General features: G+C 38.6%; 1 protein-coding gene across 1 annotated transcript in view; it reads left to right on the forward strand.

Annotated features, from left to right (window-relative positions):
- The first annotated feature begins 1651 nt into the window (after positions 1-1651).
- LOC116396720 (catenin alpha-2) overlaps positions 1652-15726 on the forward strand; it is a 72711-nt gene continuing 58636 nt past the window's right edge. Inside the window, exon 1 of the mRNA XM_031871497.1 lies at positions 1652-6639. Coding sequence (XP_031727357.1) covers positions 6502-6639 — 138 coding nt within the window. The 5' untranslated portion in view covers positions 1652-6501. The remainder of the gene's footprint in view (positions 6640-15726) is intronic.

A 15726-nucleotide genomic window follows, 5' to 3' on the forward strand; every position in this document is an offset into this window, starting at 1 on the left:
TGTATATATATGTATATATATATGTATATGTATATATATATGTATATGTATATGTATACCTGCTGTCCTTAAACGACTCTCATGCTGGTGAAGAGCCCCCAAACTGCACAGTGTTAAGTATTCTTACCCTCGTTTGTTAAGCATTAACATAACCATTTGTCAGTGTGCCTAGATGACTGGTTGAGCCCATAAAGCTCCACTACAGACAAAGCTCAGGCGCCCATAGAACTGGGGTTATAATGCCTGGTCATTGTTTCCACATGGTTTAAAGCAAATTCAAATTCTCAACACAATTCACAACTAAAGTTCAACCAAAGATCAAATGAGCTTTGACCTTGTTTTCTCATAAGAAACTTGACTTGCCAGATGAGGTGCCCTAACAGATCACAGGAATAAAATGTCAAGGCAAGCTAACGTATGATTCTGTAGCTCAGAAATGTCGCCCTCCAACCCAAGTTTAAAAATTAGCAATCCAAATTTGAAGCTGTTCATGTTAGCGTCCATTTGTATACAGTAGTTCAGATTATACATTACAATGTCAGGAATGTTTTCTGAAATCCTTTATGCATTTACTTCCCTGTTTCGTCACAAAAACACCAATAATAATTTGCCTCTTTGAGATAAGCAAAATCATGTTTTCTTTTGTAACAAATCCTACATCTGTTCCTACATCTGTTCCTGGAATCAAACCAGATTGTGCTTTCTCCCTTGCTTTAGTCTGTTTTTAAGCATTATCCACTCTTTAAGCATTATCACACAGTCATCGCGTCTAAATGAATGTTCTAAGGCCCTGCTTACTTAATGCAAAAGTAGGGTCCTTATTTCACTTCAGAGAAGCTGCCTCTTATGTATTGCAGCTAGTGCATCTGTAATCAGACTATCCTGAATAGCGGCACAGGTATGTGTAGACATTATTTTTGCTTTTAAAACCGTGTCTGCAGTTAACAGTGCAAGTGCAACCAAAAAAGAACACCTTGAGAATTGTACTTGACAGCAGAAAAAAATACAAATACAAAAAACAGCATCATTCTGAAGATTTAAATGTCTTTCCTTGCTTTAATTAGCATTCACAAGCTAACCAACCCTACAAAGTGGTTGGAGATGAGCCATGTGTTCTACCCCCTGTCATCCTGTCTGTAATGAATGCATCTGTCAAGTCATCTCTCTGGGCTGTATTTTGACTGACGGCTGATTGCAGGATTCCCTGTAGCAAAACTGCCTCACAGTTGTTTTTCTTTCTTTCTCTCCCGCTCTTTCTGCTTTGGGATGTTGAAAGCATTTCCATTGCTGCCATTAGTTTGTTGATTAGTACAGCTGTTTTTAATTGTTGAGGGTGATCATGTTAAGGAGGAACAGCTGCCATGAAACTTATCAGCTGTAACTGTTTGTTCAGACTAACAGTTTTTATATGTGAATCCTTTGGATCTGTTACTGCAAATGTCATTAGCTATATTATTGCCTGTTATCACTGGCACTGGAAAATACACAGCCATTTCTGGAGCAAGCACATGTTTATAGCTAGACTAATAATACAAAAAAAGAAATATATATATATATATATATATATATATATCAAAGAATTTTGACTGAAGGAAACTTTCATCAAAATATTAACAATTGTTCAGTTGTTGAATTGAACAATTGAACAAACTCCTGAACTTCCTTCAGGAGTTCCCTGTAGCTCTATGGAGCGATCAGCTCATAGTTTAGGGAACTTTGCTATTATGGTTCAATTTACCGCTCACATCAGCAACTATTCCAGATGCAGCAGATAGCTGATATACAATGAGTATGCTATTTTCCCTTAGTAGTTGTTAGAAACAAAAAACAGCTTTAAGCTAAGTAGAGTGAGTATTGGCTTTACATTCTCAGGTAGCCAGACATGACTCCAAATGAATGCTAATGTTGCTCTGTATCTACTTGTTGTGTAAATAAGCAACTGTTTGCTAACAAGTTTGCTATACAAACTTTATACGGTGATTGTTTTGACAGTGTAAAATACTGCTAAAGCATCCAAAAAATCATTCATTGATACGTGTTCAGACATAACTTAATCACAAACTCGGCAATACTCACAAATGACATTATAATAAAATGATTGAGGCCGGTAAGGGGCCCAGCTTGCCGAACCAAAACTGCATCACCACAGACCAGACCCTTTCTCATACAACCCTATTGCTACACACTATGTCTGTATGGGTAGATTTAGCAAAACCCCAGATTTTATTCAATGACCACATTTGATTTTGTCATCAATTCCCAGCTAATTTTGTTTTGCCAAGCTCAAGTTTCACAAAGCCACTAAATGATACACACATTAACAGTTCCAGATGTGTATAGTATTTTATAATTATTCAGTAGTTAACGGTTAGTGGGGCCTCCTGGAATTTCATTTAACTCAGGATGTGTTCCATGACAGAAAAAAAAGGTTGGGAATCACTTTCCTAAAGGCTTAGTCTCTCAGTAAGAATAAAGCAGCCCTGGAGGTTGATAAGTGTCTCATTGATATATCAGAGCTACCTCTGATGGTGTTAAACAGTCAGATAATCCGTGCTTTATGTCCTGGAGTAAACATGGCTGCCAGGGGGGCTTTGCCTGCCACCACAAACACTGATTTGGTCAGTCCATGTTCTTACATGTGATTGTGGTCAGTGGAATTGTTCAATAAGTTACTTACTAAGGTTACTTACAATTTTGTACTACTCGAAAGTAAATATTTCAATAAGATTATCGGAATCCCATCATTATAAAAATAAAAAAAGCCTTCAGTAGATGCAGGTGATCAACAGTCAGCATGACATATCTGCCAGCACTAGTTCTCCTTAAACACTTCAGAGTCAAATTACCATTTTTTCACCCCTTCCTTGTCTCTAAAGAGTCCTCTGGCCAGTGTTCTATTTTGCAGGACACATTCAATCGAGGCTCTGCAATGAGCTATCTAATGTGTTTGTCCTGAGACTGTTGATCAGTCACTCCCTCTTCCCCCTTTCATTTATCCACTCTCCTCTTACTAATCATCTTCCCATGCTCCCTGATAGATATCATATATGAGAGCTATTACTTAATTTTTGATTTGCTCAGGCTGTTTCCCCTCAGCCGTGACTCTTGCCGTTTATGCTGTGATTGCTCTTGACATTTTAATAAGAAACTTTCCTGTTGCTGACCCCAAGGTACCCACCACTATGTGCTCTGAATCACAAGTGAAACAGAAGTGCAACTGTAAACATTCAGGAATCCAGCATAGTGTTTCCAGTCTTTACATGTGCTAAGACTATATTGAACTGTAAACAAGTCCAGTCTTAATGCATGTGTGTACTCATGATAATTGCAGTCTTTTTAACCTAATATTATGTATTTGTTTTTGAGTCATACACTGATCATAGGGGATGTTACATTGGATGGGGGGATGGCACAGTTTCCCTCATGCATCTGTTTTTGTGACTGGGCAGGTGTCTAATCCCACAAAATGAAAACGTTCTCCCCATTAAAAAGCAAATGCGTCAAATTAATGCTAATATCATCTGTGAAGATCACAGTCCTCCCACTTATCAGTAAGCAACACAGATATATGCCTGCCAAGTTGTGTTATGCATATGCATCATCTTTATTATTTCACAGAGCTTCTTGTTAGCCACTTCAGTGTCAGGTGGTAGTGGCTGTTGTTAATGTTAGCTATTCCCCCTCTTTGGATGGCAAGAGTGGAGAGATGCACAAGGAACTCAACTACATCTTTATTAAATCATGCATTCATTCATTCACTCACAAATAGCCTACCTCCTATTGGCTAATTGACACCAGGTTCGTTCAAATCCCTCTACAATACTGGTAAACATTTAGGATGCAATGTAACATTACTGATCTCACCGTATGGCACAAGTGTGCAGACAAATTATTCAGACATCTGAACATGTTGAAGCCGGAAAGAGCTTTCCTCAAATTGTTGACATTTATGGAAAAATAAAATGTATGGCAACAAATTAATCCCAGGATACAATACGAACATCTATAGCAATGAATATTGAATATTGTTGCGTAAAACAAAAAACCTGATTCTTTCGGAGCTTGAATCCATTGTGGCACTGTGTGACTGGGGAGAAAAATAGCTGCCCCACTAAAGTATAATGAACAGAGCCTTCGCTATCCATTGGAATTCCAGGTCTATTTCCTTTAAGTGTTCGTGAAATGCTGAGGGAGTGTTAGAAAAGAGACGGTGGGGGTGGAGCATGGAGGGAGGTGAGATCTGAAAGATTGAAGATGGATTTCTGTGGGAGTGGTGTGTGAGCATTAGAATGCTGATGGTGCAGGAGAGACTCTGACTTGGGAAATCACTCGTCTGCATCATTTCACCACTCAAACCAACCGTTTGAGTATTGGGCTATAAGTATCCTGAGGCCTACTACTCTTTTACACTCATCCGATGCATAATATAAGCCCTTGTATGTGCCATCTACTAGTGATGTCTCCTTAGAAACAACAATACCATCTTCTACCCTGTAGATGTTCAAAATAGAGTTTTTTTTTAATATTTTAAACTTCACACTCTTCACACCCTTTAAAAACCGATCCGAAACCGAAAAAAGATCAGGATACATTGAACAAAGAGGAGATAATTGTATGACTCTTTTGGCTTTCATGTGTCAACTGCATCTTTATCCTAAGTATGATTTAGTATGAGTCTGACACTTCCTATCAATTAATTATGAATATGAATGCTATCCTTTACTGTTTAAATGTATGCGGCCTGATAGGATAAGCCTTCCATTGGCCAGTCACTGTATTCTGGTTCTTTCTCTTCTTGCCTCTGGTCAACTATTTTTTGATTTGTCATACATACTATAGTCAAAGTCTCCATCACCGTGGGGCTTACGGGGTTATTCGATGGTAATACATTTTCCACACGCAAAATGCAGCTCAACAACATCCCTTCCATTCCACTCCATTACTTTATTTACTGCAGTGCAAACATTGGTGAAGTAACCACAGCTAAGGCCTGCAAACAACCCAGATCTTGTTTCCACCCTCCGCAAAATGATAGTGTGTTCTTTCACACCTTTATCCAGTGCTGCAACAGCACTAACGTAGTGTGAAGATAGTTCTGGCAATGCAAGATTTTTATCTTCTCTGATTCCCCGCCCTTCCCACCAGGTGACAGGATAGCAAGGTTACTCACTTGCACTTATGCAATGTCTGTTCTCTGTGACAAAGATTCAATATTCACAATTCGAAAAATGTCAAATGTATCAGTCTCTGAGAAAAGCCTGACGTTTTGGTCTTGCATTGAATCTCAGTACATATCTCATGACATCGGTGATACAGGATTAGAGAGTTATGGATACAGGAGTGCTTACTGAGAGTGTGGGCTTCAGGTTGTTTACAGCATTTGCAGACCTGTCATGTCCACTAGACTGGCCAAATCTATTCTCTTTCCAGAGGCAATAGTGATGGATTATCTGCCCTTAGAAAGGAAAGAGTTCCCTATTGTTCTCCTCAGCTCTGTGAACTGGCAATTATGTTTGTAATTGCCGCAGGTTATTTAAGTGCAATTGACAGACTTGCATATGAATTCTTTGTTCGTTACATTAATTTTCCCTTGTCAGTCACAACTATTAACCTTCTCTACCATCTCCCTTTCTGCTTAAGCATTTTTAATTCAGAAATATGGTCACAGTGTTTGCTTTGCATCTAATTATAGAAGATGGCTTGAGAAGTCAAACAAATTTCTGTCATCCATGTTGATTAACATGAAACACGTTTCACTTTAATGCCATCATTTGAATGTTTGGAGAAGTGATAACTGAGCTGGCCGTAAGAGATTTGTGTGTGGTGTGCAAACAATTCATCCTTTCTTTAGTTTGTATAGACCTTGATTGTGTAACTGAAATAAAGTAACACAGCCTTTTTGTAGTGAAGAGAATTGGAACAAATTCATTAATGATGGAAGATTTCAGACTCTAAGTCGTCTCATAACAAATGAATGGCGATGATACATTTGCGAGATTGCACCTTTTGTCCCTATAGTTTATTCCTGTCTGTCGTAGTACTGGTCTCATATGACTAACTCCTTCTTTGTGTAAGATAAAGGACTTGTTGTCTGTTCTGCTTACTATACTGTTCCCTTTGGCATCTCATCAGATATCCCAGTGAGGGCCACCAGGGTCCATTTACTGTCTTATAAAACAGCTAGTCCCCTGCCAGTTTGGTTCAAAACGATTCCATAAACAAAGATACAAGTCGCAAACTCTGCCCTAGTAAAAGGCGTTATGAGAAAAATGACACCTTACAAGCAATTTACACTCCTGTCCGTTGAGAGTTCTGCTGCTCTGGTTCGCTCTCACTTCTTCTGTCCTTTCACCCCATTATGTGACTACATCATATTCATCACAAAGCTAATGATATGTCATCATTGCCAAATGTAATTCAGGGAAGTTATCTGCAATAATATTAATTGTGTGACCTCTTCCCCATCTTTCTCCTTCTGTATTCTAGTTGAGAAAGGCGGTGATGGACCACATCTCAGACTCTTTCCTGGAGACCAACGTCCCTCTGTTGGTGCTCATTGAAGCGGCTAAGAGTGGAAATGAGAAGGAGGTCAAGGAGTATGCCCAGGTGTTCCGTGAACATGCTAACAAGCTGGTGGAGGTCAGTCATGAATTATTCAGGAGGGCACATGCATATACCCACACATATATTTATACAGTATATACAGTTGAGAATGTAAAGAGTTATGTGCATGTTGTGTGTGAATATATGAGCAATGCAGGTCAGGTTACCATAATGGTGCCTTAAGATTTAAACCAGCGCTTTATTCTAAGAAATACAAACCTTCCTCATTAGGTAAGAAGAGAGATAACACAGCCTGTACTGCATGTCCAAAGCCCAGATGTAAATATTAGAAATTGTACACACACAAACACACATACACACGCACAAACATACACACACGTTCTTCTTCTAGACTTCTGCACTCATCTTGTATGGACATTCTTGCTTTCACTGATTTAATGCCATACAGCTTTTGTCCCAGACAGTGAGGAAAATGTCATTAAATTATTTGCAATAAGGTAACTTAGCAGAATGGAGGTACATCTTGCTCCTAAACGTGCTCGTCTTCTTAATTGCTTGTACAAACATTTGTGGCAGAAATCAAACTGCAAACCACAACTTGAAGCTTCAACCATCATATACTTTTACTTTAATTTTAGTAATAGAATACTCGTCATGCAGCTTTGCATGCAGAGCTCAGCCGCTTTGAGTACTGTTGCTGCTTGCGGCTGCAAAATATACCTGTGTGTGTCTGTTTCATTATGGTGATGGAAATAGCCAATGACAGCTCAATCTTACGAATCTAATTGAGACAGTCTTGAAATTTTACGTTGTTGTTTGAATTAACCATTTTAACTAATGTTTTTGGCACCTGAGGTGCACCTGATTACATATTGAGAATTTCTTCTCAGATTGTAAAAACCTTGTGCTCCTCTTTATGTAACCACTCTATCTGATTATGTCTCCATATTTTTCTTCACATTGCTCAAAAACTGAACCCGGCATTAAGGTTTAAGCCAATGCGGAAGTGGCTTAAACCTGCATTCTTTCTAAGCAATGGGTGACTTTGTGGTGGATCTTCTTCTTTTATACATTCTATGGGTGGTTGGGAGGAACATCCTGGCAGATCCAGTAATGTTTTGTTGTTGGAGAAGTCCTGTGATAGATTCCTATGTCCTTCACTGGGTGTTGCCTTTTCTTCTCGTGGCCCTTTTCAAAGCAGCCTTTAGAAAGCTTTATGTGGGCCTCTCTTTGCATACTGTCACTTAAAACAGCACTGCTGCTTCCTTTGACATCAGCTAGAGAGTGAGTGATTTGTGTGCCCTTTTGGTCTGCCTAAGCTGTTTACTGATGAGGGAGCATCTGCTTGATGCTACACTCAAAATCTGTCCTTTGCATCGACAATGTTAAAACTTTGTTTAGTCCAAGGACGTGTTAGGCAAATACATTTTTCTTACAAATACATTTACATGTTTCTGACAAAAGAACTAGATGTCGCATTACTTTTTACATTACTTTTTTTTTTTAAGAATTGGGCAACAGTTAGGTACACAGCAGTTGCTTGTACGCCAGAGCGTAAGCCGCGGTCCAGAGACTAATGTGAGAAATGTGAAAATATTAATGATGAGTTAGAGTAGAAGAAATAAAAGTATCAATATTGTATAGATTATGAATTAAATAATACTACTATACTGGTTAAAATGACAAATGTTGCTGGCAGTAGGTCACATCAGCTGTAGAATGTAAACCTAAATTCCAGTTGTGATTTGCTGGCCAGTTTGTGTGCTTTCTGTTGAACAGTGTCTGTACTTTGAGTGTTTTTGTAGTCCCCAGAACATCAACAGATAGATACATCATCCATCTCGCAGATTGTGTGGTATTTTAGTCATTGCATTTTAATATTTTAGAAGGTAAGGTGTTGCATGAATAGCGACCTTTTCCGAAAGTATTGCTGGTTCTGTGTGGCGTGCCAAATGAGTGGCGTCAATTATGCGTTCAGTGCGTTTAGGCATAAAGTGTAAGTATAAATTATCTACCGACTGCAATACAATTGATGTGGCAATAATTAGAACGTCATTTTGGTATTGCAAAACCAGACATGTCACACATTAATAATTCAATTATTTTAATTTTAAAAAAAAAGTAAAGGACCTTCTGGAATTACTCTGACTAGAGAGTCCATTGATTCACAAAGGAGGTATTTAATGTGATGTTTGCATGTCGAATGCAGTTTTGATTCATGCAAATTTAGCAGTATTGTTGAGAGAAAACTCATAAAGAACTGAAGTATTCATTGCAGACGAGATTTCACCAGGTGTTATGTCCAGCACTATTTTGCACCGTTGTACTAAAAACATATGACAACTCCAGAAAAAAACGTCCATCCCTCCCGCTGACATTCATACTATGTTTCCTCATCACTGTTCCAGTACAATCCAAAGAATGTGTATGGCATACCACATTTTTGAAAATAGGGAGCACAAGCTATAATGAGGTGCAATGCAGAATTGTATCCTTTTGTCTGGGTGAGCATGCACATTGCTGGTCATAGCTAGCTGAATAGCTTATACACTCAAGGCTATCCTATATACTTGGCAATATCATTGTCATTGCTGTCATCATCATTATTCGTGCCATCTCAGACACAGTCATCATAACCGCCACCATCACAATCCTTTAATATATTAGGCTAATTAACATCCTGATCAATGTCACTGCAGTCATCTCCCTGATGTCAAGGAGGAGCTGTCTTAATCCATTAGCCTAGAGTTTGGACATGAACAGCAGTGTCAAAGTAAAAAATTGCCCCCTCATCATGTCTACTTTGTTTACATACGATTTTCTTCCATTTGGCTCCAGAGTGACCAATATCTTTCTTTTTCCCACCTTTGTTCTCTACTCACCTTAATGACAAGCCAGGTTCACCCCCAAAGGCTCACATCATTCTCATTACACCATCTCGACCAGCGACAGGAACCCACTAATTATTAAGCTGTGCATATCTTTGGTTTAAAGATCTGTGAAATGTAATGGAGTGATAGTCAGGGAAATCTTCTCCATGACTCCCAAATTAGATTTTTGCATTAGAATTGGTCCTGTCTTCTTGTTTAGCTCTGTTTTTATACAAATAGTCGCACACTCGTAAACAGCCATGTTACTAACAACCTTTCACGTGCACATTTATACACCAAAGAAACATAACGAATAAGTTCCTTTTCTGTGATAAGATCCCCTTGTACTGGTGTTTCTATGAAGTAGTTGATATGAATGCCATTTTAAAAGGAAAATAGTTTTACTTAAATATACCCCATCTCATGGGTGTGCTCAGTATTTCATATTTGAAATTAACTCAGACACACTCTTGGAAGGCTTCAGTGTTGAGCTTGACGGAAAGTACCATCTTCCTTTGTACGGTCATAACTTCTATACAGCCTCTATTATTATCTAGTTCCCATGGTTTAGAGTGTAGTCTAGATCAGCTATGAATATTTCAAGTCAACTGCTCAATTCTGGCTGTTAATGGATATATTATTCATTTTCCCAAGATGAATGAAAAATTCAGTTTTAACTATTTGCTACAGCAATATTTTAGGTAAAACATTAGACTTTGATAGGCTTTGAATATCCTGGTGTTTTACCATGTTCCATTATTGAAGTATTCAACAGCAAATCTTCTTTTTTGCATTCGCAAACTACTTGTGCTGAAAGGAGTCGGAGTGTACAAAGTCCCTCGAGCATTATAACACAAGCACAAAGATAAGTGACTGTGCTTAAATGCTAGCGTACATCACCTCTGTATAATGCAGCATTTGCACACAGTTAGTTTGAAAAGACTGGAATCGTTAATTGTAGCTGAAGATTGGTGAGACCCAGTTTACTCGATTAATTATCAATTTTGGGAAGGGATACGCAAAGACACAAATGTGTGGTGTATTTAATACACCACACAATAATAGATAATCTGTTATCTATTTATTTCCCATTCATCACCATTCAGTGTACATCTACAATCACTATTTACCAGTTTGTACTTCCTTATATCTGCCTCTTACATACAGTAGATGCTGCAAGCTGAGCCCTTCATTAAATCAGTGTTGCCCACGCGGATATGCTCATGCTAATTCCATTACGAGATGAATGTTCAGTCTTTTAAAGTTACCATGGTTCCTTTTCATTGCCACTACAGCAAGAATGAAAATGTGCCAGCAATTCTTGGACCTCCAAAGGATGTTACGCTCCATCACTATTGTAATGGCAGATTGAGGTTTTCCTCTGACCTTGACTTCGTCTTGAAGCATTTCTCCCTTAACAGCCGTGGCGTAATGAAGGACACTTCTATATCTGCCTTATCTCTTACAAGAGCAAAGTTGTATACTGGGTAGACAAGTCTTTATTCGACATGCTTGCAATGTACTCTGGCTCCTATAATTGCTCTTTGTAAGCCATATTGTGTATTGTCTTTGTATGTTCTTTCGATTATGATTAACCCCTTTGCAGTTATTGTAGTTGCATTTGCATCTTTTCTGAATTTGCAGTCTTTTATTTGCCTTTTCTTAATTTACTAAATTTGCTTTTTTTATACCAACATTTTTTCATCAACAATAAGTGGCTTATATTTTTGTCCCAAATATTGCAATGACAGCATAATCGACTGAGCTAAAAGTACATTAATTAGTCATAGCAAATGCAGTGTTTAGTTTAGTTTTTTAGAGTCTCTGGTCATAGAGCTTTCTCCATACATGGCTACAATAAGCTAGGTTCTTCACTTTACCTTCATCAGTTCATTAGCTTTTCCTACTTTGGATTTACAGCGTTGACCTTACTTTGGACATGAGCAGAGTCAAGGGGAAAGACATACCTCCAGTGATTATGTATAATCAATATGGAGTTGAATGTAACCAACACTGAATTGGCCTTCAGGGATCAGCGACACGAGACTGACTGCTGCAGTAAATATTATTCTGGGGGACACTGCATTAAGCACTTTACTGGACAGTTAACCGGGAAGTGGATGGATCTCTGTTGGAACAGGTCTATTTGTGATGACCAGAACCTTTAGACCAACATTAATTGTCTCTTTTCATACAGAGTTATTAGCCCCAGAGGAAATCTGCCTTTGGAAGATGTAGCCACAGACATGCATAGAAAGATGCATCACACCCCACCTAATCCACCATAGGTATGCCCCTTTTGGAGTTATTTTTAGTTGAGCTCACAGCCCAAAAACTGTCAGACAGAAAAGGGTGTTAACATTCAATCATTGTCTCACTATGTCTCACACATCATTTTGTCATTTAGATTCTTGGAAGAAAAGCTGTGAATAGGCACAGATTGGTGCAGCCTGCCTTCATAAAGCGAGATTTATCCTTTTTCATTTGTTCTTTTGCTTAGTATTAAGCTCTGGGCCATATTAAAGGTTATGGAGTAGGTTACATAACACGAATAAACAATGGAAGGGGTCAAACCTGTACATTTTTCTCACTGATCTACACATTATTACCCATAATGCTTAAGTAGACAAAACATATATTTTGAGTCTATAATGGACAGGATACAACTACTCTACACTAACAATATCAACATGGGTGAAAAGGCATCCTTTCAAATTCTACAACATTTGTTTAAAAGTCCTCTGAACAAAGCTGCAGTTATGTAGAATGAACCATTGTTGTCTATCTAAAGAATCAGTTTGTAATTGTTTTAGATCATTCGCGCGTTCCATTGACTACCTGTGCCTTTTTGTTTCCTGAACCACCTTCTTATGTTGTCGTCACTTCTCAGTGCGTCAAGTTCAAATCAGTGTTTGAGAGCGATGCTCTGCTCATTAGTGTTCCTTATGCTGTCCACTAAGAGGACACGAGGAGATGATAGTTAATGCCACTGCTTACCATGGAGGAAATGTTGTGAAAATGATCACTAGGGCTGACACCCTCTGTACAGTTGGTCGATTGGTTGATCGCTATATACAGTACTTTTGTCCAACCAAATTCTCATCGGTCAGACCATCGCTGGTGTTAGTCTGAAAAGGTGAAAAGCGCAACTTAATCTCTGGAGCGACGTTTCTGTGTGTTTGTGTGTGTGTGTGTGTGTGTGGGAGAGAGATCGAGAGACAGAGTTCATGTCTTTAATTAATGGTTATTTGTTTTGCTGCTATTTAACTATTTAGCTTAGATCACTGTAGGGGGGCGGGGGAGAAACAGAGCGCTCTGGACTGCTCCAGATGTAGCTGCTCCTGCGGTCGTAGCACTGTGCAGTTCAGAGAGCGCCTCAGCGCTCAGTCTCTCTGTCCTATTCTCTTCATCCTCAGTCGTGACAATTGTGCAACTATAATCATAATTCATAAAGCTGGCCATTTGCAGGTCGGGATCGGTTGACTAATGCCTATTTTTGCTGATTGGGCAGTGCAGATTGTCTCTCTTAACGGATAGGGTGGGTTCAGCGGATATTACAAAACTGACTGGCACATCACTTCTTAATAAGATTTAAGTCTTAACTTATCAGAATGGTCATATTTCAATATGTTTGGTCTAATATATTAATAATCAAATTTAATTAAAAGATCAATTTTGTTTATGATATAACTGCCTCCCGTCTCGGGACTCATTCTATTTTTGGAAATAAATTAGGCCTAAGCATAAAATATATAGGTTAAAAATAATTTGATATGTTGCAAATAGCTTTTTATGTGTATTTGAAATATGTTATTTGGTTGACTGTAGCCCTAATTACCGCACAAAGAGAGAGAGACATTTTGGACGCTGAATCTGCTCATGTGCTTTTGTTTGGTTTTTGTACTTCTATATATCTCTGTGGTGCTGTCGCATACAGACTTTAGCTCTTGATTTATTTTTTATTCTCTAGTGCTTGTTACTCATGCCACTTTGTGCTTTTCTGATTTTCAAAGATGTCTAGTGGACTCGCATCAGAGTTTCTTACACAGAGCAGGGCATGTCAGAACAGAAAGTGTATGTCAATTCAGCCCATTAGAATTCAGAGACAGAATGTTGAATAGGCATCGCTCTGAGGAATGATACTAAGGGGAATTTTCAAAGGGTGTAACAGAAAAGCAAAGTAGGCTCCATCATGGAGTAATAGAAAAAAAATGTATCACGACTTACTGGTGATTGAACCAAAGTGGGCAAGACAGTCCTTGGTCAATGACTAAGGTCAAGAGAATCTAATATGCTGACAATATCTGGGATATCCCGAGAGACAAGGTGCCATTCGAATATCACGAGGGAGCTCTTTAGCTGTGGCAAGAAATCTTTCTCTCAAGTAAAGCGTTTAGACAATATGGACTGTATGAGGTCAGATGAAAATGGATGAAAAACGAAGGCAATCATGCTTAATTACTGACCTTCTTGGAGGTTGTCTGTAATTACCTGCAAACTAAACCAAATGAATTGAACTGGTGTTATTTTGAGTACTGTATCATTAAGAGCCATTTAGTGAGACACAGTTATCACTTTATATCAGAGGTTTTTAATCCAAGAGGCGCACATTAGAGTTGAAGGGTGGGTTTTAGAGCAAGAGAGATAAGGCAAAGATACTGAGTGAGGTGAAAGGAGCAGGTGCATGCTGGTGGTCTAATAAAGACAGGAAGTCACGTATTGTGGCCCTCTGATTTGGCCTACGAACATGGTCAACAACAGCGGTGACTGTGACACACAGCTCATGGCGGTAATTGAAATGGCAAAATTAAGCTATTTCTGATACCAAGAGCATCGCAGCCAGAAACTACAGAAGCTAAACCAAATATATTGGAAATATGATGAACTGGAAATGGCTCAAGTTACTCACTGCCGCATCAGTGTGTAAAATGTGAAAAGTGATTGTGAAATGCAATTATTTCTTCGTCCTAAGCTCTTGAACATAAACGTGTGTAATATCAGTTGATTCATTTTAAATGGAATTATATGATTCTCCCTATATCGATACAGAGATTCATTTTTTTACTGCTAATTTAGCTACTCTGGGCTACATAGGGATCACCAAATGACATTCAAGCACCAGTTTAGCACCAGTAAAACAATACAAACAAAACATCATTAAAAACATCATTAAACTGTACATACTTAAATCATTTGTGGAACATTGATTCTAATAATATACACTGACATTTGGCAATTTCTTTCTCTTGGCGTCTTGGCCCTGTGACTCAGTCTATGTGTCTCAGAGGGAATTGGTCATCAGCCCTTTTCTGATGAATTACATTTGTGCCTTAGGATGCAATCAACCAATCTTTTAACCTCGAGCTGACATTTATATGTTGTGTGTTACATCCTCTCTGTCTCACAAAAGACTGCCCCCAACCGTCCTCTGCAGTTTTAGGGGAGTCAACTCAAGGGTCCATTATCTCTCAGAGAACGCATAAATTGGTGGCAATGTTTGTGTGACACATTTTACCCAACCTTGCCCAAACAAATTGCCATGGTGATAAACTTAGCTCCGAGACAAAAACGTCAGCGTTCTCGCTAAGAGCTGGGTTAGCTTCTGTAAAGGTGCTTCTCGACAAGGAGCGAAGGAATTATTATTCAGATGTGACACTAAGTGGATTACACAAGATTAAGTATGACAAAAGAGAAAGCAAAAGAGGAATACGACTTGACACTGCACCATGCTTCTGTGAACATAGACTTCCTATGGTAATAATATATATAGCCCAGCATGAATCCTTAATTATGTCATGTGCCCATGGGGGCTTAGTCATATCCCGTTTGATGTCCCATAATGCCTTTTTGCCTGTGATTTATGTATCATCTTCATTTTTTCCAGAATGTAAACAATACAGTGTTCCAAGGTGCAGGATGGTCAGAGCGGTCCCATTTCGTCTCGAATGTAGACTGTACGTAAAACGGATTTTATCTCATTAGTCATGAGATGATTAATGTTCAGTATGCATTCTGAGGACAAATTAAATTCTGAAAATCTAGTAAAGAAATTATTAAATTATGACCTTGAAGTGGATGCCATGTTGTTGAACAATTCATAACATTGTATTAAATGTGCACTGTTGTGTTTGACCTCTAGTATGGATTAATCTATTTGGGAAAGTGCTGCAACTAAGCACCGCAGTCACTTTGCAGTTTTACTCTTGCCTGATATACACCATTGGCATAGCATGGAAAACGTATAAGTGTGTGTGTGTGTGTGTGTGTGTGTGTGTGTGTGTGTGTGTGTGTG

The sequence above is a fragment of the Anarrhichthys ocellatus genome, unplaced genomic scaffold (assembly GCF_004355925.1).
Source record: "Anarrhichthys ocellatus isolate YVR2014 unplaced genomic scaffold, GSC_Weel_1.0 scaffold58, whole genome shotgun sequence".
Taxonomy (NCBI): Eukaryota; Metazoa; Chordata; class Actinopteri; order Perciformes; family Anarhichadidae; genus Anarrhichthys; species Anarrhichthys ocellatus.